The 20,758-nt window shown below is 55.7% G+C and overlaps 1 protein-coding gene across 3 annotated transcripts; it reads left to right on the forward strand.

Annotated features, from left to right (window-relative positions):
* Positions 1-392: 392 nt before the first annotated feature.
* Positions 393-19,217, forward strand: ADORA1 (adenosine A1 receptor). 3 transcript variants are annotated; one of them, XM_071768262.1, is made up of 3 exons: positions 393-622; positions 1,081-1,466; positions 18,242-19,217. In XM_071768262.1, exons 2-3 carry the CDS (start codon positions 1,126-1,128, stop codon positions 18,873-18,875), a joined length of 975 nt encoding a protein of 324 aa, XP_071624363.1. In that variant the 5' UTR covers positions 393-622; positions 1,081-1,125; the 3' UTR covers positions 18,876-19,217. The 3 variants fall into 3 exon arrangements, with proteins under 3 accessions (XP_071624363.1, XP_071624362.1, XP_071624364.1); XM_071768261.1 differs by lacking the exon at positions 393-622 and adding an exon at positions 702-844; XM_071768263.1 differs by lacking the exon at positions 393-622 and having other exon boundaries at positions 1,109-1,449.
* The last annotated feature ends 1,541 nt before the right edge of the window (positions 19,218-20,758 follow it).

Consider the following 20,758-nt stretch of genomic DNA (forward strand, 5'->3'; position numbering starts at 1 on the left):
GACATTGTCAGCCCGAGCCCACCCCTCCTTCCTTTTCCGGGGTCTTTGGGGCTGTTCGTGTATGTCTTGGGGGTGCCGGCCCCGTCTTGGGGCTCAACCCGGAGCCGTGGGATGTTCTCCCAACCCCAGCTCAGACTCTGTCCCCCTCCGCTCACACCTCACCTCCCAAACCCGCAGCTGCTGCTAAAACCGGGACCTGCCCGGTGCGGAGAGCTCTGTGGGGCTGCTGCTCCCCCCTCCCCACTCACCCTCCCGGCCCTGCCAGACACCCCCCACCCCCCCTCCCAATATCCTCCTGACCCCCCCTTCCACCTCCCATTTTTTCCCGTGCCGGGCGAGCCCCAAACGGGGTCAGTCGCTCTTTAAAAGGCTGCAGGGCTGCACCATGTGATGCTCCAGCTCCGGCTGGGACCTGGCAGAGCCTGCGGGAGCCCAACGGGACCGGGCACCGGGCACCGGGCACCGACCGGGCACCGACCCCAACTCGGTCCCAAACGCCCACATCACCCCTTCCCCCCACGACCGACCCCCGAGCATGCCCCCCCCCTTACTCTGCGAAGGAAGAGCTCGGGTTACTTTGGGGTGAGGACACCCCAAAACAAACCTCGGCTGGCAGGACAAGGTGCGGGGGGTGTGGGGGGGAGGGGGCAGCGCGGTGGCAGGAAGAGGAGGGAGGGGAAGGGAGGGGAGGAGGTCGGCGGGGGGCGGCTCCGGCTGCGACGGCCCCGCGGGGCTCCGGCAGACGGGGCCGGGGCTGCCCCGAGGAGCGGGGGGCTCCGCCGCTCTCCCCGGGGGTGGCCGGAGGGTGCCGCTGCCTCCCCTCAGCTCCGAGTGCGGGATGGAGGTGGGTGCGGGAGGGGGGTGGGTGCGGGAGGGGGGTGGGGGCGGGAGGGGGGTGGGTGCACGTTGGAGGTGGGTGCAGGATGAGCTCCGGGGTGGGGGGAGGGGGGGTGGTCGGAGCCCCTGGGGACGGCACGGCCAGGAGAGGGGTGGTGGTTCCCCCCCCCCGCCCAGGCTCCATCCCTGCGGGCAGCGCAGCTCCCGGTGCCAGTTGCCGATCGGCTCCCGCTGCGTCTGCAGGTGACCGAGGGACCCCAGCGGGAGGCAGGAGGGGACAGGAGCATCATGGCACACTCCGTCTCAGCCTTCCAGGCTGCCTACATCTCCATCGAGGTTCTCATCGCTTTGGTGTCCGTGCCGGGGAATATCCTGGTGATTTGGGCTGTGAAGATGAACCAGGCTCTGCGGGATGCCACTTTCTGCTTCATCGTCTCGCTGGCGGTGGCTGATGTGGCCGTGGGGGCTTTGGTCATCCCCTTGGCCATCATCATCAACATCGGACCCCAGACAGAGTTCTACAGCTGCCTCATGGTGGCCTGTCCCGTCCTCATCCTCACCGAGAGCTCCATCCTGGCACTCCTGGCCATTGCTGTGGATCGATACCTGCGGGTGAGGATCCCCATCAGGTAGGAAAACGTCTCGGGATCAGCTCTGCAGTGCCTGCTGGAAGGGTTAGAGGGGAGCAACGGGGCCCCAAACTTTTGGAGGAGCACTGGGAGCAAGTTCTTCCTCCACACCACCAGCTGGGACACCTCTGACCATGGCAGTGATCGTGGCAGATTGGGTTGGGCTGGACTGGGATGAATGGTGGTCCTGGAGCCCCCAGCAGCTTCGTTTTGGGGGTTCTGGGTGTTCAGGAGGGGCAGGGCAACCCCTCCCTGTGTTCCTGTGCTTGCAACAAAGGGTGTCCCACTGCACATGGGAGAAAAAACCCTACCAGCAGGTTGCTTTGGGAGTGGGAAGGGGATGGATTTGTCTTCAGCCCAGGTTTTCCCTTGCCGTAGGGAGCCCAGGAGCTGTTAACCTGCCTGCTGATGGACATGTGGAGGTCAGGTTTGGGGTTTTGAGGGAGCAGAGGTAACAGGCAGGATGTCTCACTGGGCAACCTCAGCCAGGAGCTGGCAATGGGGCTGCCCCACGGGTGACTCCCTGGGTTCCTCCTTCTCATCTTCTGTGTCTGCTGTCAAAGCCAAACCCACTGCAAATACCATGGAGGGTACATGGGGGGGACAAACTTTGTGTGAACTCTGCTGCTGGTCCCCATTGAGAGGGCCCTGCTCGAGGCCATACCTGGGCTGAGGGGACACCTTTGGTGAGCACATCAGCTCCAGGAAAGTTCCCACTGTTCCAACTATTGCTGGAAAAACCATCCCAGCCAGGAGGGCTGAGCACACACACAGCTCGTGTCACCCCACTGATCCCTTTGCAGTTCAGAGATGGGCTCCAGCCTGGTTGCTGGAGGGGTCATCAGCAGAAAGACCCCAAAAAAAGGAACCCAACCCCCTCGGGTGCTGCCCAGACCCCAATGGGTGTAGTATCTTTCCCAGGGCAGGAATCACCTTCCCAAGCAGAGAGGCAGGGACAGGGGACACCTTGACTGGGATCAGCCAACAGCTCTGAAGCACTCGGGGTCCCCAGGTCCCCAGGACCAGGCCAGAGCTCTGGTCAGAACTTTGGGGATTTGGGCAGGGTTTTCCCCAGCCCCCCTGGCTGCTCGATGAGGGAGCATCAGGCAGGGGGGGGGGGCACAGGACAAACCCACAGCCCCTGCCCACCCCCTGTCACCACTCTGTGTTTCACAGACTGTCCCCAATTTCTTCCCAAAGTGTAATTTCACCCAGTCTGGAAAATCTTCATCTTCCAGCCCCTCGGTGTGACCCAGGTGATTTTCATCCTCTCGTTGCTATCAGAGATTTTTTTTTAATTTTTTTTTTTTGTCCTTCCTGCAGCCCCGGCATGGTGGGGATGGGTTCAGGTGTGGGAGGACTGTGGCTATACATAGCAACACTGCCTCAGTCATTTTTCTAACAAATTCAATCTTTTTACCTCCTTTCTTGCCTCTGAGCCTCAAATCGGGCCTTTTGGGGAGGTTTTTGCCCTGAGCCCAGGCCCTTTCCTAGGGCCAATATTAAGTAAGAGCTCCTGTGTCCCGGGTGCATTTTTCTCACGCAATATCCACCCAGAATTTTGTCAGCCCATTTCACACCCGTTGTGAAATCCTCCTCTGGCTTTTTGGAGCCTGCTTTAATGTTCAGAGTCTCAGCAAGAAGGGCTTGGCTTTGTCACCTCTCCCGTTCATTTGTCCCTGGATGTTTCCTTCTTTCCCCGCCGTGAATCCCTGGCACTCTGTAAATGTCATTTCAGGTGATTTTTGTGCATTAAGCACAACAGCAGCAGAACACCACTGGAGATCACAAATAGGACAGAAAATGCCCTGAGAGGATATTCCCTGAACCTGAAACACCTCAAGTTTCTCCCAGCTTGTTGCCCCCTAAAAAGTTGCTGCTAAACTCATTTTTACAGCCCCCTTCAAGCACTGCAGTCAGATCTGGGCCCCTCAGCACCAGAAAGACTTTGAGGTGCTGGAGAGAGTTGAGGAAAGGGCAGCCAAGCTGGGAAGGGTCTGGAGAAGCTGAGAGAATTGGGAATGTTGAGTTTGGAGAAGAGGAGGCTGAGGGGACACCTTATTGCTCTCTACAGCTCCCTGGAAGGAGGTTGCAGGGAGGGGGGTGCTGCCTCTTCTCTCAAGTGAACAATGAGAGGACCAGAGGAGATGGCCTGAAGTTGGCCCAGGGGAGGTTTAGACCAGGTCTGAGGAAGAATTTCTTTAGTGAGAGAGCAGTCAGGGGTTGGAATGGGCTGTCCAGGAGGTGCTGGAGTCCCCATCCCTGGAGATGTTTAAAAACCCTGTAGCTGTGGGTGATGCAGACATTGATACCTGTGTTTTATGTGTTTTATTGGGGGGATGTTGATGTTTGGATGCAGTGATCTTGGGAGATCTTTTCCAGCTGTGACAATTCTGTGATTCTCTGATCTCCCCTCTCACATCCTTCCTCCCCCCCGGTAGGATCCCCGTCCTGTCACCCCCCCCAGCCAGGCACAGCAGGGTCCCCCCAACCCAGCCCTAACTTCCCCCTCTTGGCCACACTCAGGGAAGATGAAAAGAGTTCAAAGGGAGAAGGGAAGGGGAAGCAGCTGGGAAGCAGGGGGCAGGAAGAGGCCCCTGGGCTGGTGGGAGGATGCTGGGGGGGCTGGGGGTGGCTTTGGGGGGGATGTAGCTGCTTTGGCTCCAGGGTCTGCTCTGAGGTTGACCCTGGCTCTGCTCTGAGATGCTGCATTGGGGGTGTTGAAGGGGACCATGGCAGGAGGAGATGATGTCCTGGGGACAGGAGGAGCCACAGCCCCTTGTCCAGGGATGCAGGATGTGGGTCTGGACCTGGCTGGGGGTGTCCTGGGGTGGGTCTCACCTTGTCTTCCCTTGGACCCCCACCTCTTTCCTCCAACATTTCGAAACATGGGCCAGGAAGATTTAAAAAAACCTGGAGAAATCTGCTGGGAGCAAGAGCCCTTTGGGTGAGGGTTCCCCTGTGGCCCAGAAGTGTCTGTCCTGAGCCTTAGGAGGCAAAACAGCTCAGGGATGGCAGGAATCATCGAGTCCCAGACTGGTTTGGGTGGGTAGGGACCTTAAAGCTCCCCCAGTGCCACCCCTGCCGTGGTCAGGGACCCCTCCCCCAGCCCAGGGTGCTCCAAGCCCCATCCAACCTTCAACACTGTCAGGGATGGGGCAGCCACAGCTTCTGGGGGCACCCAGGGGCTCAGCAGCCTCACAGGATGGACAGGAGCATCCTTGGCCCTGGACTGCAGCACCTGGAAGCCAGGAGGTGAGGAGGACCTGCAGGCAGCCTGCAAGCTCTTCGCTGAGCCCAGTGGTGGAAAGGAGCAGCTTTCTGCCCTCAATTTCACTGTTTTCCAGGCTCTCCCTGGGATTGCTGTGCTCTTTCCCCTTCTCTCCAGACTTGCCAAGAGCCAGAGGCATGGGGCCATCTGGGGCTGGGTCACAGGGAAGCTGAGAAAGTCCCCTCACCCTCAGCCAGCTGGGGCTTGGAGCAGGGCACACATCTGGCACATCTGGTTTTCCTGGCTTTCCTCCACTAGGAGCTCATGGAGGGTCTTGGAGAGAGAATGTTGGGAACCCACCTGCCCTGGGAGGAGGAATGAGGAGGAGGTGGGGAGGAGACTCTGCTGTGGCACCAAAGCACCTAAAGACCCATGGGAGAGCTTCCCAACACTCCCAACAAAAAAATGTCAGGAATCCTTCATGGACAATTGAGCTCTGAGACCCAGCAGACTGAGACAGGGAGGTTTGGGACCAGGTTGGGCTGGACAGGAACTGATCCCCTGGGGATGCCTCAAACCTCAGAAGCAATTTTCCAGGTTGGCACCGGGGTTTCAACCCATGGGATGGAATTAAGAAAAGGAAATACACCCATCTGAGGTCAACCAGGTGGTGGCTTCCACATGTCCCCAGGGAGGCAAAGGTGACTGGAGATGTCTCATGCCAGCCTGGCCAAAGCAGTAGATAATAAATAAGGGCAGTGGTGAGTGATCCTGCCCAGCCAGGCGAGGAAAGCAAGCAGACTGTGGCTCTTCAGGGCTTATTTTTAAATTAGGAGGACACATTTCAGAAGCATCCAGGTGACTCAGAGCTGGGGGAGCTGCAGGGGAGCTCTCAGGCCCCGGAGCTCATCAAGGCTCCTTTCAACCTCAATTAGCTGATGAAAAGGCTCCATCCTTCCTTACAGTCCCTGCAAAAGCAGGCTGCTATTCCAAGGAAAACACTCCCATTTTTCCTCAGCCAGAGGAATTTGGGGGACTGACAGGTCTTTGCAGCCACCTCTTTGGTTTCTCCCCTTGCTGCCCTCCAGAAGGTTTATTTTTAGCAGAGGAAAATGATCTATGGAGTCCTTCATTCCCTGGGAACAGGCAGCCTGAGCTGAGGATGGAGAATAAAAGACAGAATTGGAGGCCCACAGAGGTTTGGAGCTTTGGGGTTGTTCCAAGCTCCATTCCCAGCACCCTGCACCAGCTCAGTGGGTGGGTGCTGAATCACAGCAAAGATTTCACACCCAGCTCTGCACAAACCACATCTGGGGTGCACACGGGGGGGCTGTGCACCAGGAACCCAGTTCTGGCATCCCCCAAAAATGCTCCGAGCCTTGGAAACAGGCAGGGACTTAGCAGCAGATTCTGTTGGGCTGGAGGTGCTGGTAGTTTGCAGCCCAGAGGTCACTGTCAGCCCAGGGCAACCAAGAGCAGGGAGATCAAAGCCACCAGAGCCCTTCCCTGGGTGTGGGGACGTGGGAGAGGCTCCTGCAGCAGTGCCAGGAGATCTTTGCTGACAGACTGGAAATCAGGTCACAAAGCTCCAGACATTGCCATCTGGGCTGTGTCCCCAGCTCCTGAGCTGTTGCTGGGGTTTGGGGGTGCCCGTGGGATGGTGGCACAGAGGGACAGGGAGCAGAGGGGTGAATCCTGTGTGGGGATGCTCAGGACTTGCTGAGAGTTGGGGTTATTCCCAAGATGAAAAGGGTGAGGGGATGATGTGTGGCCTCCAGAGACCCCTGGCCTCTGTGAGACCCCTGTGTCATCCCAACCCTTCTCCTGTGTCCCTGAGGGGATGGGATGTGGTCCCCGTGCTGGGTAATCTGCTCAGGGAATCTTTTCTCCCTGACCCCATTAGCTGCCACCCAACATCTGTCCCTTGGCAGAGCTGATGTCTGCCTGGGACACACAGAGGAGTCAGCATCAGCACCCCCACCTAGCACCCCCTCCAGCACCCCCATCCAGCACCCCATCCAACACCCCATCCAGTACCCCCTCCAGCACCCCCATCCAGCTCTGTCTGACCCCATCCAGCCCTTCCTGCCCCCCCCCCAGCCCTTCCTGCTCTGCCTGCCCTTCCATCCCTTCCTCTCCCCTGCAGCCCATCCCAGCCCTGCAGGCAGTGGAGCAGCAGCAAGTCCGGACCCGTTTGGGGTGCTGGGTGCCAGGGTGCTGGGTGCTGACTTTGTCCCTGGGAGGGGCTTTACGGGAACTGTTCCCATCTCTGCTTCCTGGGGGCTGGAGCAGAGCAGGGATGCAGGGGGTCTCTCCCTGCCAAGGAGCTGCCTCTGGAGCTGCCTCTGGAGCTGCCTCTGGAGCTGCCTCTGGAGCTGCCTCTGGAATTCCCTCTGGAGCTTTGTGCTGTCTCCCCCTCATTGCCCAACCCTTGGCACATCCATGTTGTGCTCATCCTGCTCATTGGGCATTTGTTTGCCGTGTGGCCACCAGCACCTGAGCCACCCCCAGCTCCTTCCCTTTCGTTTGGACAAGAGGAGGCTGAGGCGCGACCTCGTTAATATTTAGAAATATGAAAAGTGTCAGGAGGATGGAGCCAGGCTCTTCCCAGGGGTGCCCAGGGGTAGGACAAGGGGTTGGAGATGAAGCTGGAGCATTGGGGATTCTCTGTAAACAGAAGAAAAAGTTTTTCTGTCTGTGAGGGTGAGGGAGCCCTGGCCCAGGGTGCCCCAGGGGGTTGTGGAGTTTCCTTCTCCAGGGACATTCCAAACCCCCTGGATGTGTCCCTGTGTGACCAGGGGACCCTGCTCTGCCAGGGGTTGGGCTCAATGATCTTTCAAGGTCCCTTCCCAGCCCTCACTTTCTGGGATTCTGGGATTCTTTGAGGTGGGATTCAGTGGGACTGTTCAGAGCAGACAGGAGGGACTGGAATTCAGGTCAGGTCCATGGCCTGGAGGCAGCAGAGGTGGAAAGGTCTCTGCAGCACAGAGAAGGATGGGGATAAAGGAGGAAAAGGTGTGGAGGAGGCACCCAGGAGTGACCCAGGGGATGAGTTGCTTTGTGACACACACGGGAGTCATCTCAGCATGGGAGGAAACTGCTGGACTGGAAGGAAAGCTCTGGCTCAGGACAGGGAAAATCCCTCCAGGGTCCTGCCCACAGGGGTGTGAGGAAAACCCAGGCACCAATCCAGGGGGATGTGATCCCTGAATAAAAATGGGACACAGCAGGAGGGAGACTCCTGGGACTGATGGGGACAGCTTGAGAAGGTTGAGCCCTTGGGGACAAGAACAGCATCTCAGAGGCTGGGGACATGGCAGGCAGCACAGCTGAGCTAATCTGGACAGGATTGGTTTGTCCTGGAGATAAATGAATGAATTTTCAGTGATCTCACCCACTGCAGCAGGGATCAGAGCCAGGTTGAATGGGGCTGGGGGGAGATGTCCCTGCCCACGGCAGGGGTGGCACTGGGGGAGATTTAAGGTCCCTTTCATCCTGACCCAGTCTGGGACTTTATTCATCCCTGAGCTGTTTTGTCTCCTAAGGCTCAGGACAGACACTTCTGGGACACAGGAGAACATCAGTGCTGTCCCAGTGCCACCCCCCTCTCCTCCTTTACCCACTCCCCCATATTTTCTAGCAATTCTCAGCCCGGTTTGGGCTTTAAGGTCCCTTCCAACCCAAACCAGTCTGGGCTTCTGGGATTCTATGGATGGACACAGGAGCCAAGAGCCAGAGAGAACCCAGTGTGTGAGCTGCTGATAAGTGGGAGGAGCTGATCCTTTTGAGACACATTTCATCCAAAGTGCCCTGAACCTTTCAAACCCATGAAATGGGAACCCAGCTGTCCCAGAGGCTGCCTGGGCTCCTGTCAGGGTGATGCTTGGGGTCCTGGCAGGATGATGCCCATGGTGCTGGCAGGATGATGCCCATGGTGCTGGCAGGGTGCTGCCTGTGCTGGCACCTTGGCTGCTCAGCTGCCCGGGCAGGCACTCCGTGCCCAGTGGCAAGAAAGAGCAATTGATGCTCTCCAAGGAGGCCACAAAAAAAGCCCCTGAGCCAGCAGGGTCCTGCAGAATAGCAATGAGCTGAGCACCCCCTGCTCCCCAGCACCCAGCCTGCTGCTGGGCACGTAGCCCCTGTCCCTGTTGGAAAGAAAGGTCTGGGGACTGTGGAGATGTCACTGGGGCTGCCAGCTGCAAGGGAGGATAAAATGATGGCAAAGGGGTGGGATCCTCCTGCCCACAGAGGACAGAAAGTGATAATCCTACGGGCTGAGGGCCAAATGGGGCAGTTTGGGTGATGTAGAGCAGTGCAGAGCAGGATCAGCCCCTGGGACTGTCCCAAGAGCAGAGCACACAGACCCCTGGGGACACAGAGGTGACAATCAAACCTTTCCACTGCTGCTCAGAGCACAGAATTCCAGGACATGGCCATGGCTGCCTGTCCACCTGCTCCAGATCATTGCTCTCCCTGCATCCAGGGAACGGGATGATTTTTTTGTGTGTTTGTTTGTTTCCTCCTTCAGCTCAGGGAATTGCCAGCTCCTGGCACCAGGGATGCTTCCTCATGCAACTCTGTTCTTCTTGCTTCACTTGGCATGCCAGGGCTCCCCTCCCTGACTCAGGTTCCCCATCTGTTCACAGAGGAAATGATGCTGCAAACTCCCCAAAAGCTCTGGGAAGCTGCTGCCCATCATCAGCCTATTCTGACAGACCCAGGTCTTTCCCTTTCTTTTCTGCCCTGGTAACTGCACTCTGTGACCTCAGCCTCGTCACAGCCAAAAATCCAACACTCATTTTTCACCTCTGCCCATGGGGAGAGCTCAGGGAATGGGCTGGGTCTGGACTTTTACCCCCCCTCCCATGCTGCTCACAGCACCAGGGAGTCAGAGGGCCCTGGGGACCTTCCTGCACCTTTGGGTCCCTCAAAGGCTTCATGGGGACCAGAACAGTCCCAATGCCTGGCAAGGTCTCCCTCCTGCCTGGCCCATCCATCTCCCATCTCCATGCCTGGCTCTGCCCCTTTCTCCTTGTCTGGATTTCATTGCCAGAGTAATTAGGAAGATGCACAGAGTGTAATTTATGCCCAGCTGATGCATTTTGCTGCAGTCTTTGGCCTTGGAATCCATATTCCTGATGGAAATACTGAGTCCTTCCAGGCAGTGAGGTCAATCAGAGGGAATAAATCACCTTGGAAATCTGGAAGAGGAAACAGGGTTTGGATAACAGGCTTCAGGTTTGCTTTGCTCTTGCACCTTGGATTTGTTTTCTTGGCAAAACTTATCTGTGGTGAGGGAACATTTGGGTGTGGGGTTGACTGGAACCTTCACTTCCAATTTGGCATTTCATCTGCCTGATCAGGATATACAGATCTGCTCTGGGCAAGGTTCATCCCAACATAAATAACTTAATGGCTTGAAATTGCTGCACTCTGATCCTCACTTCTCCTGCTTGTGGTTTTGGGTTTTTTTTTGCTGCAAGGGGGTGAACCACACAGGTTTCACTCATGTTTTGTGGCAGGTTGGGTCTGGACAGAAGTTGGAAGTCAGGTTCAGCATGAAAGGGCATCTACAAAGTGAGTTTCACTGATTGGAAGTACATACAGCCAACCCATTAGCAAAAAATAAATGAATTAATTAATTCATTAATCCGACTGCATTTTTGCATTTGAAATTGATCTTTTAGTCAGGGGGAATCTGCATTGGGCAGAAGAGGCTGAGCTGGTTGTTTGGGGTTTCTGTGTCCTCTGAGGTTCAGAAGCAGTGGATGTGGTTGGGACTCCGAATTCTCATTGAGACATAAGCAAGGAAAACAACTCCCCCTTTGGTGAGCTTCCAGCCCATTTTTCTGTCTTGCCTGGACTGATCTTTGAACTGGGCTGAGTGCAGGGTGAGCTGTGTTCCCTCTGCAGTGACAAATCCTGCTGGGAGCAACCTGGACACAACAACAAAATTGTGAGCTTGGAAATGGAGGAGCTGGGCTGGGGACTGAAAAATGAGGAGTTGGGTCAGCAAGCTGGAGTGTGAAAAACAAGCAAACAAACAACAAAAAAAAACAAACAAGAAATTAAAAGGCAGCTGATATTGATCTCTTGTTCCTGCTGTAATTTAGGATATATCTTTCTTCTAAAGAGCCCTCCTGCATCACAGAGATAAAGACCCAAATCATTCCTGCCTTGGGGCTGGGTCAGTGCCTCGTGATGGGAGATGCTGTCTCCAGATCCCTGCTCCAGGAGGAGAGCAAATGAAATGCCAGGAGCCTCCTGTCACCAGGACCCCTCTCACTGCCCTGCCAGGTGACATCTTGGGGCTGTTCTTGCCATTTTGTGGCTCTGAGAGCTTTCTGGACTCACCCAGTTGGAGCTTTCCCCGTGCTGTGGGGTGATGGAGCTGGGGGGGGGAGGTGTCCAGATGGTGCCAGGCCCTTCCTAAGCTGGCACCTTCCTCCTCACCCAGACATCCTTCTGCAAGTCACAGCATTCTGTGGGCTGGAGGATGAGGCACAGAGGCTCCAGGAGCCCATCACACCAGGAGCTTTCTCTCTGCCGTCTCACTTTGATTTCACAGAGCCCACGTTTGACAGATTTTGGCTTTTTAAGTGGTTTTCAGAGATAGCTTCTTTCTTCTTCCTTCCTTCTTCCCCCTCCTTTCTCCATTCTGAGGCCTCATTTCAAAGAGGTTCTTTTACATAAAGAACAAAAAGATGCAATGCACAAAAAAATTCAAGTGCAATAATTGACAAACCACAGCTTTTATCCAGCTGGGTTTACACCAAAGATGGCCAAAGCTGCCTTTTATCTCTTCCCAAAGAGTACATCAATCCTGACTTCTTTAATCATGCAGACACCCAAGGGTTGGGTGCTGGGCCAGGCTCCCACCTCAGAGCTGGGGCAGGGATGATGGGGGAGAGGTTTTGAGGTGGTTGGATCCACAGGGTGCTGGTCCAGTGGGGCAAGGATTGGTGATGGCCTGAGATGCCTTTCCAGGCTCATCCATCTCCCCACCATGATGCTGGGTGAGAAACATCAGGTTTGGGATGGATGCACAAGAGGTCTGGGTGTCTCCTCCTGAAACCTTCTCTGCAGAAATTGTCTTTTCTTAGGGGGGACTCAGGTGTGTGATGTGTGGGGGGTGTGGGACCCACCTCAGACTCAGACCTGGACTCTTCTCTGAGATGTTCACACACCAATTTGTTGGTTTTTTTAACAACAGAACTGTTTAGAGCCTCAAAATGTACAGAAGATTTATTACACAGAGATAGCACTGAAAATCCATCCTGGGATGTCCATCAGCCCTGTCACCAGCTCTCCCAGTGTCACCCCCATCTCTTGGGGTCTGGGCTGCTCCCTCTATGTGTCCTAATTCCCAAACTCCTGGAACTACAGAAAAATCTGAACTTGTGCCTCTTTCCTCTCTTAAAGCAGCACTTCTCATGTTTTGCATTGCTGAGAAATGACCAAAAATGCTGCTGCCTGAAACCAGGAGCCAAAAGAGAAGAACATCACATTTCCCCCCTGCACACTACTTCTGAGATTATTCAGCTCATTTCATGACTTTGCAGCCACTGCCAGTGGTGTTAAATCATTTCCCCTCCCACCTATCTCAAGGTCCTGGACGGAGAAATCAGAAATCCAGGAAAATTCCTGGAGGGCTGTGACCACACATGGTGGAGCTGGGAGGGAGCCCTGGAGCTGCCTGGGTGCAGGAGACCCAAATCCTCCCTCCTGCCCCAGAAGTGAGGGGGCAGCAGATTTGTGGCTCAGTGGAACTTGAGGGACCCCCCCAGGGCTGTCACCAGCACCAGGAGGGTGACACATCCAGAGCATGGGTGCTCAGCACCCTCGGGGGCTGCCCATGGCACTGGAGGGTCTCAGGGCTCCCTTTGGGGCCAGGAGGGTCTGCCTGGGCTTGGAAGGCACAAAATCTTCTTTTTCTGTCACTTCTTTGCTGTTTGCTGGAGCTGCAGCTTCCCCCAGTGCTGAAGGGAACGCTCACCATGGGGACACCGGGTGGGGACCAGAGAGTTTTGGGCAGGGTGGGTTTGGTCTCCTGAGCCTCATAACCACCCTTGCCTTTATCCATACAGGAATTACTGGCTATAAAAAGCAGTTTGAGGCACTCAGTGGACTCGGCAGCTGCTTCACCCAACCACAGCCCCTTGGGCTTTGCAGGATGATTCCTATGCAGAGCCCGAGGATGCTGGAACCCATCCCTGGACACAAACTGCACCAGGAGGAGCTGCAGGGGGATGGGCACAGCCCAGGGCACCCCATGCACACACTGCCTGGCCTGGTGTGGTGACATCTCCCCCTGCCACACACCCAAAGTGTCCCCTCCAGCTGAGCCCTTGCTGGGCTGGGTACAGTGCCAGGTGATGGAAACTGCAGCCACCTCACCTCACCTCTCCCACCGTGTCCCCTCCTGTCCCCTCCTGTCCCCTCTTGTCCCCTCTTGTCCCAGGCACCTGCTGGTACTTCTCAGGTTTCTCCTAAAGCTTGAATTTCTTGCAGACCAACTGACCAGAGGGGCTGGGAGGGGACACTGCACAGGTCACCTTGGTTTCTCCAGGTCCCTTTGGAGCCCTGGGAAGTGTCTCTGTGTTAGGACATGGATATTAGGCTGGAAATCCCCTGGGCTGGTTTGGGGCAGGACATTTGGGTCTCCAACCAGCACCAATGTCCTTGCTGCAGAACACATTTTTCTGCCTCACTTGAAAGACTCTCTGGGGTCTGGACAAATCTTTTGCACCTTTTGATGCCAGGTGGGAACTGACAAGCAACAAGTTTGTAGGGTCAGGGGTTGTAGGATCAGGACAATTCCCTGTACATCGCAGAGGATATGCTGATGGGACCTGTGTTCTCCATTCCAAGCATTTGTAGGAATATTCTGTCCTGGAGAGCTCCATCCAGCTGCCAGCTTTGGCTGATGTTGGTTGAAATCCCCCCTCCCAAGGGCTCCTCTCACGTGGCCAGGCACCTGCTGGTCACAAACTCACATTTTTTTCAAGGTGGAAAACCAGAAGTGGTGTGACCATGAGAGCAACATGCTGAAATGGTGTCAATGGTGTCAACACCCCTCTCCCAGGAGCTGTTTTCTCACATCAACTCTGTGGTTGCATCACTGCCACCCCTGCCCTGGCTGGGATGACTCAGGAGTCCCACAGCTTCACCTCTGCTTGCAGTCAGCATGGATCCATCCCTGTCCTGGACTTGGTGCAGTTGTTGGGAACCTGGGGAGCTGAGCAGGTGGAGTTTGACCCCAAGGAGCCACAAAGCTCTCAACTGTCCCAGGAGGCAGAAGAACAAATAGGAGAGGCACTCAAATGGTGCAAGGAGAACATTGCTGCTAAGAGATATTTTTGTCAAAAAAAGACCTTGTGACCTTTTCAGACCTATTGATACACCTAGAAAACCTTGGAGGCCTTCAAGATTTTGAGCTTTGGGGTTTTACCTAAAGGAATCCCAAAAGAGATCTGAAGGGAAGGAGGAAAATAACCAAGATAAGAAGCTAAAGAAATAATCCATATTTCACATCCAGGCTTGGAGGGGACAAAGGAGCCCCCACCAAGGGTTCCTCTGTCACACAATGTCCCTTCTGCAGGTCCTGGTTGCCCCTCACCAAACCCAGACCCACTTTATGTTCCTCAGCCTCCCATTTCTCTGCAGTTTGAACACCACAGCTGAGCTCTCCCACCCAGCAGCCTCCGGGACACTGAAAGATCTGAAGCAAAGATAAAGCCAGGAAAAAGCAGCAGAAACCAAAATCATCTGGAGATCAAAGCACTTCTGTCTAGAGATTCCCAATTAGATCAGGGCATGCTCTGGCTGCTTTTCCTTGCTGTGTTCACAGTGCAGAGGAGCTTCGTGTCAGCTTGGCCTCCAGCTTCATTTCATTAGTGCTGTTCTGCTTTGATTACAGAATTAATTCCCCAGGAGCTGCCCTGCAAGGAGCCCCACCAGAGCAGGGACCAGCAAAGCCACATCCTGGGGCTGGACACCTGCAAGTGTTTTCTGGACAAAAGGGATATTCACAGAAATACCAAAAACCCACAATACATTTTATTCAAACCAAACCTGAGATCCTTGAAGTGTTTTCAAGAGGAGATGTTCTGTGTTGGGTTTGGATTGACCTGTGGGTTGGAGATCTAGGAAATGAGTGAACCTTCCTTTCTCTTTCTGGGGGACAGACCCCAAAAGCCAAACCAGTAGCAAAGCACTGGACACACCACTCTCCAGTTGTTTTCAGATTGGCCATGGGGGATTTGCCCAAGTAAAAAGCAGGTCCTGGGCTGAGCTGGGCTGCCCTCAGCAGAGGTCTGGAACATCAAGATGTGAGGGAAGAAGCTGAATCCAGGCTGGGAATGATGAGCAGAGGGTGGATGGGGGCCTTGGGATGAGGGCCTGGGGGCACCTTGTGATGTTCCAGAAAAGGGGGGTGACAGCATCTCCTCCAGTGACCCCATCCTCAGGAAATTTTGTTTGACTCTGACATCTCCTGCCGTTTCCCATCTGTCTCTGGACCCTCTGCCCCATGGCTCCTCACTCACTCTGCAGCCCCTGGGGACAATTTCTCTGCCTCCACCTCCAACCATCCCTTTTTGTGCTTCCTCTGGGGATTCAAACACCATCCCATCCCTAATTGGTATCTTGTCTCTTGTTGTTATTTTCTAAACCCTCAAAGACATTTTTGTTCCACACCAAACCAAAGCTCACTGGATGATCACTCTGTTCCCTCCAGGCTCCCCCAGGACAGAACACCCAGGAGAATTTGGGGCGATGCCCATCTCTGGGGGGAAGAGATGGAGCAAAAACCACCAGTGAGGGAGGGGAGGAGGAAAATAACAGCAATGGTCAATCTGTAAACCCCACAGACAAAGGAACCAAACCCAAATTGTGTGATGATGACAGTGACTGTCAGCAGGGATGGTTTGGTCGCAGCTGTTAATAAAACCAATAGTGGTAATCAAATTGCAATGATGTTAGCAGTTGTTCAGATGCTGATGATAATAATAAGATTATTTATTAATTGAGAGCCATTATCAGCATTTTCTAGTGCTTCTGCTTCCCAGACCCGACCCAGACTCAGTCATGTCACATTAATGCAGAATGAGGGAAATGAAAAAGGCTTTTTCTTTGTGCCATGACCAAGACAGAAGCACAGGAACAGCAAAGTCTGTGCTGACCTCTCTGCTTCACCCCCGACCCTGTGCCACAGGCTCAAGCATCAGGTGGGACCACAGAATGATGGAATGAGTTGGGTTGGAGGGACCTTAAAGCCCCCCCATGGTTAGGGACCCCTCCCCCAGCCCAGGGTGCTCCAAGCCCCATCCAACCTTCAACACTGCCAGGGATGGGGCAGCCACAGCTTCTGGGGGCAACCTGGGGCTCAGCACCCTCACAACAACAATTTCTCCCCAAGATCTAAACTCAATCTCCTCCCATGTGCAGGAGGGAGGGATGGGTGTGCAGGAGGGATGTTCAGGAGTGAGGGATGTGCAGGAGGGATGTTCAGGAGGGCTGGGTGTGCACTGCTGGGGGTGGTGGATGAGCAGCCAGCAGCGTGTGGGGTGGTTGCTCTGCCACGTGTGTTTTACACCCTCTGGGCCACGTGTGCTCACAGACATCCCGGGGGGTGAGGTGAGGTCTGTCTGACCTCACAGCTGCCCTGATATCCATCAGCAGCAACACACCAAGTGCTGGAGCTATGGGGGGGGCTGGGGACATCCAGGCCAGGTCCCCCCCTCCACCTCCTCTGCTGTGGCTGCAAGAGCCAAGGCTGCAGCCTCGGGTCCTGCCTGGCTCAGGGCTGACAGAAAGGGCTCTGACCCCCCTCCCTCCAACCAAGAGCAGGGGGAGGAGAGCAGGGGGAGAAGGGGTGGGTGCTCTGGGGGCAGCTCCATGCCTGGGTGCTGCCTGCAAACCCTGGGAGAGTGTCTGGGGACTGGGGTGGCATTGCTGCAGCTCCCTGCTCTGTCTGTCCCAGCTCCGTAGGGCGGGGGGCCAGGACAGCAACACAGAGTCAGTAAAAGACCCTGGAACCCCCCAGGAGTGGGGGGGGCTGTGGGGAGGTGGGACACACTGTGCAGGACCAAGAGAGAAGCTTGGGCAGGGGCTCAGTTCTGCTGTTTCCAGTGTGTGTCCTGGAGATGTGGCAGTGTCACATCAGCCCTGTCCTGGTGACCTGGAGTGGCCACCACAGCCCCATGGGAGCCTCCAGGGTCCCTTTGCCACCCAGCACTCCCACAGCTCCCCCCCCCCTTTCTCTGGTGCTCTCACCACCCCGGTGCCCCAGCTCTCTGCCCTGCAGCATTCTCAGGGTCTCCTGCCCTCTCCTCTCCCCACAAGGAATAAATCACCCTCTGCTCTCAGGGGAAACATCAGCCCGAGCTGCCACCACCTTCCCGTGGGACCTGGCTGCCTGCAGGATGCTGGGAATCTTTCCCAGGCCAGGAGGGATTTCTTCAGGAAAGCTGGGGGGCATCAGTGGCTCTGGACCTTCTGAATTCCTAAGGACTGAGGTGTCCCCTGCACCCTGTGCCCCTCAGTGCTCCTGAGATGGGTTTTGAGACCTTCAAAAGGGAGGCAGAGGGAGCCCTTGGCTGTATTTAAAAGCTCCCAAGGGCTCCATTTTCCCACCCTAGGGAAAGGCTGCAGACGTGCAGCAGGGAGCTGAGGCATCAAGCTCCAGGTTTGCCAATTCCCCATGGCCAGGTTAACACCAGAAAAACCCAGCAAACACTCAGATATTCTTGGTTCAATCCCCTCTGGTGGGAAGCAAATAACACTTGGGCTGTGGATCCTCTTGGCCTCCAAGGAGAAGTTTTCCTTTGAGGACCCAGAGGGGAAAATCAAACCAGGAGGTTCTGCTTCCCACTTGGTGAGCTCTGGAGAGATGAGCCCAGCCACAGCATCCTCCCTGGGGGCATCAGGAGGGAGCAGAACCCATCCAGATCCAGGCTCTCCTGCTCCTCCTCCACCCCTTGGCACCAGCCCATCAGGAAAGGTTTTCTCAATCGACCCAGCACATTAGGGAAGGAAACAGGATGTGCCCAGAGCAGTGCCAGGGCTCCATTACCACCTTCCTCCAGCCAGAGCATGTGTTTGGTTCCCACAAGGACAGGGGGAATTGTCTGGAACAGGGTGCCAGGAGGGAGGAAAGGGTGACCTGCTGCTTGGGTGCTCTGGTTTAAGGTCAGAGAGAAGTTGAACCCTCCCTAGGTATGGAGGTTGAGCAGACTCCAGGTTCCCAATGCATCTCCTGGCTTGGAACCAACCCCCAGAGCTTCAGGATCCATCCCTGGGGCCAGGGTTGGTGGTGAGACACAGGGTAAGGTTCCCCAGGACACATGCAGAGAAACCAGTCTGTTAACACACCTGCTGGGCCAGGGAAGGGAGTGAGGAGCACCATGTCACCATGTCACCATGTCACCTTGTCACCATGTCACCTTGTCACCTTGTCACCTCCCAGGGAGCAGCCTGCACCCCAGGCAGAGCATCCATCCCCCTGTGCTGAACTTATCTCCATGTCCTGAACTCATCCCCATGTGCTGCTGTCTCTCCCCAGGTACAAGAGCGTGGTGACCCCCCGTCGGGCAGCAGTGGCCATCGCTGGCTGTTGGATCATCTCCTTCCTGGTGGGCCTCACCCCCATGTTTGGCTGGAACAACCTGAGCAAGATGAGGAGGACTCAGGAGCTCAACTCCAGCCACACCGGGTTCGTCATCAAGTGCCAGTTCGAGACGGTCATCAGCATGGAGTACATGGTCTACTTCAACTTCTTCGTCTGGGTCCTGCCCCCCCTCCTGCTGATGCTGCTCATCTACCTGGAAGTCTTCAACCTCATCCGCAAGCAGCTCAACAAGAAAGTCTCCTCCAGCTCCAGCGACCCCGAGAAGTATTACGGGAAGGAGCTGAAGATCGCCAAGTCCCTGGCACTCGTCCTCTTCCTCTTTGCTCTCAGTTGGCTTCCCCTGCACGTCCTCAACTGCATCACTTTGTTCTGCCCCTCCTGTGAGACCCCCCACATCCTCACCTACATCGCCATCTTCCTCACCCACGGAAACTCAGCCATGAACCCCATCGTCTACGCCTTCAGGATCAAGAAGTTCCGGACAGCTTTCCTGCAGATCTGGAACCAGTACTTCTGCTGCAAAGCCAACAAAAACATCAGCAGCACCACGGCTGAGACAGGCAACTGAGAGCTGGGGCAGAGCAGAGAGAGGTCCCCATGCCCACCCCCTCCCCATCTGCTGATGGTCCCCACCTGGGGAGGGGGCAGCGGGGTCTGGGGGGGCTGAGTTCACCCACCCTGTGTCCCCCACCTGTCCTGGGGGGTTATTTATTCACAAGCATCGTACTGTTTTGATATTGTAGCCTGCTCTGTTCCTTCCCTGGGCTGTATTTTTTTTAATTATTATTTTATTTTATTTTCTGTTTGTTTTTGTTTTTAATTTTTTTAAGGGTTGCCAAGTATTTAAGGAGAAATTGTACAGACAAAGGCGCAGTTTATCTTCATGCAAATAAAGTTAAACGATTTTCAAAACCATCCAGGAGGTTCCCTGCTGTTGATGGAGCCCTCCTGGGGAGCTGCAGTTGGTGGTGTTGGGAGCACCTCGGGTTTTGTCTCCCCTGCCCATGAGGGTACCCGGAGCCAAAGGGGTGGGAGCAAAGCTGAGGAGGAGAAGGAGAGCCCAGGGCAATGGGATCTCTGTGCTTCTGAAGCTGGAACCTTTCAAGCCCTTTTTCTCCCCTCCATAACCAGGGGGAGGTGAACTGGGCTTGGAGACAGGAGAAGGCAGGAGGAGGCATCCCATGGCAATGGCAGCACCCACGGGGGGGGAAGACCCCATCCCCACAGAGCAAAGGACAAGGCTCCAACTCCCCAGGCTATCAGAGAGGAAGGTAGAGGGGAGAGAAAACCTCAGAGTTCTCTGCAAGAAGCCCCCTTGGCTGCCCCATGGCTCCCCATGGACCCCAGCAGCACCCCAGGGAGCTGCATCCCCATCTGTCTTCTCCCCCTTTTACTCCAGCTTTGGGGCATTTTTCCCTCTTTTTTCCTTCCTGCCTTCCATGCAAGGTGGCAGCAAGGCATTCCCAGCCCCTTTGTCTCCTGTCTCCCCATCTCCCTCCCTTCTGACCCAAACCTTGGTGTTATTGCAGCCCTGGAGAGCCCAGAGGCCCCTGCACCTATTTGGGGGCAACTGGGGGACATCTGGGGGTCACAGTGATGGTGATGCTGCTGCCAGGGGGTTGTTTCCCACCCACCTCCCATGTCTGGCTCAGGTTGAGCTGCAGGCAGGGTCTGTTGGTGACATTTGAGGAAGGGGTGGCTGGAGCTGGACCATCATCCACACCCCCCCCCCAATTCTGTGCTCCATCCCTGGGGATGCTGGCAGCTCCTGCTCTGCAGTGGGGTCTCTCCCAAGGCTGAAGAGGTAGTGGGAAGAGTTAATTTGAGTTTATTTGGTTTCTTTTCTTATCAGCATCCCTTGCTCACCCATTGGAACCACACTCCCCATGACCCTGTCCCTGCCCCTTGGACGTCACCAAGAGGTAAAGGGACAGCAGCAAATTCCTGGAGGGGCTGGGGGTGGGTGCAGGGGGAACAGGACCTGGGTGGGTGAGATTTATGGGTGGCTGCAGAGAGCGATGCTGCTGAGTGCCCCCTTCAGCCACTGCTGCAGCCACCCAGCTCCTCCAGTGCTCTCCAGAGGAAGAGGAAGAGGAAGGCTGCAGGGAAGGGTGGGAGGAAGGCTCAGCCTCACACATTTTGCAGTGGCCTCAGAATGAGATGACATCCAGGTTCCTCATTCAGACCACAGAGCAGGAGTAAATCCTTCCCTCGGGGTTCATGGTGATGAAGGGACCATGACCACCCTCCTCCCAAACCCTTCTCAGGTGGTGCCTGGGGGTGCTGCAGCCCCAGGGGGACCCCCGTGCAGAGGGACCCCCATGCCCAGGGTCAGAGCTGCTGTTCCCACAGCACGGGTCTGATTCCCACTTCCATCTCATTGCTGCTCAGGGCTGTTTTCCTGGAGCTGATGCCTTGGCCTGCTCTTTGCTGAGGTGCCCAGAAACCTGG

Source organism: Heliangelus exortis, chromosome 25, assembly GCF_036169615.1.
Source record: "Heliangelus exortis chromosome 25, bHelExo1.hap1, whole genome shotgun sequence".
In the NCBI taxonomy this organism is placed as follows: domain Eukaryota; kingdom Metazoa; phylum Chordata; class Aves; order Apodiformes; family Trochilidae; genus Heliangelus; species Heliangelus exortis.

Coding starts and splice junctions, on each gene's coding strand:
- ADORA1 (XM_071768261.1), top strand. Junction 1,467..18,241: donor CGGGTGAGGATCCCCATCAG/GTAGGAAAACGT, acceptor GTCTCTCCCCAG/GTACAAGAGCGTGGTGACCC.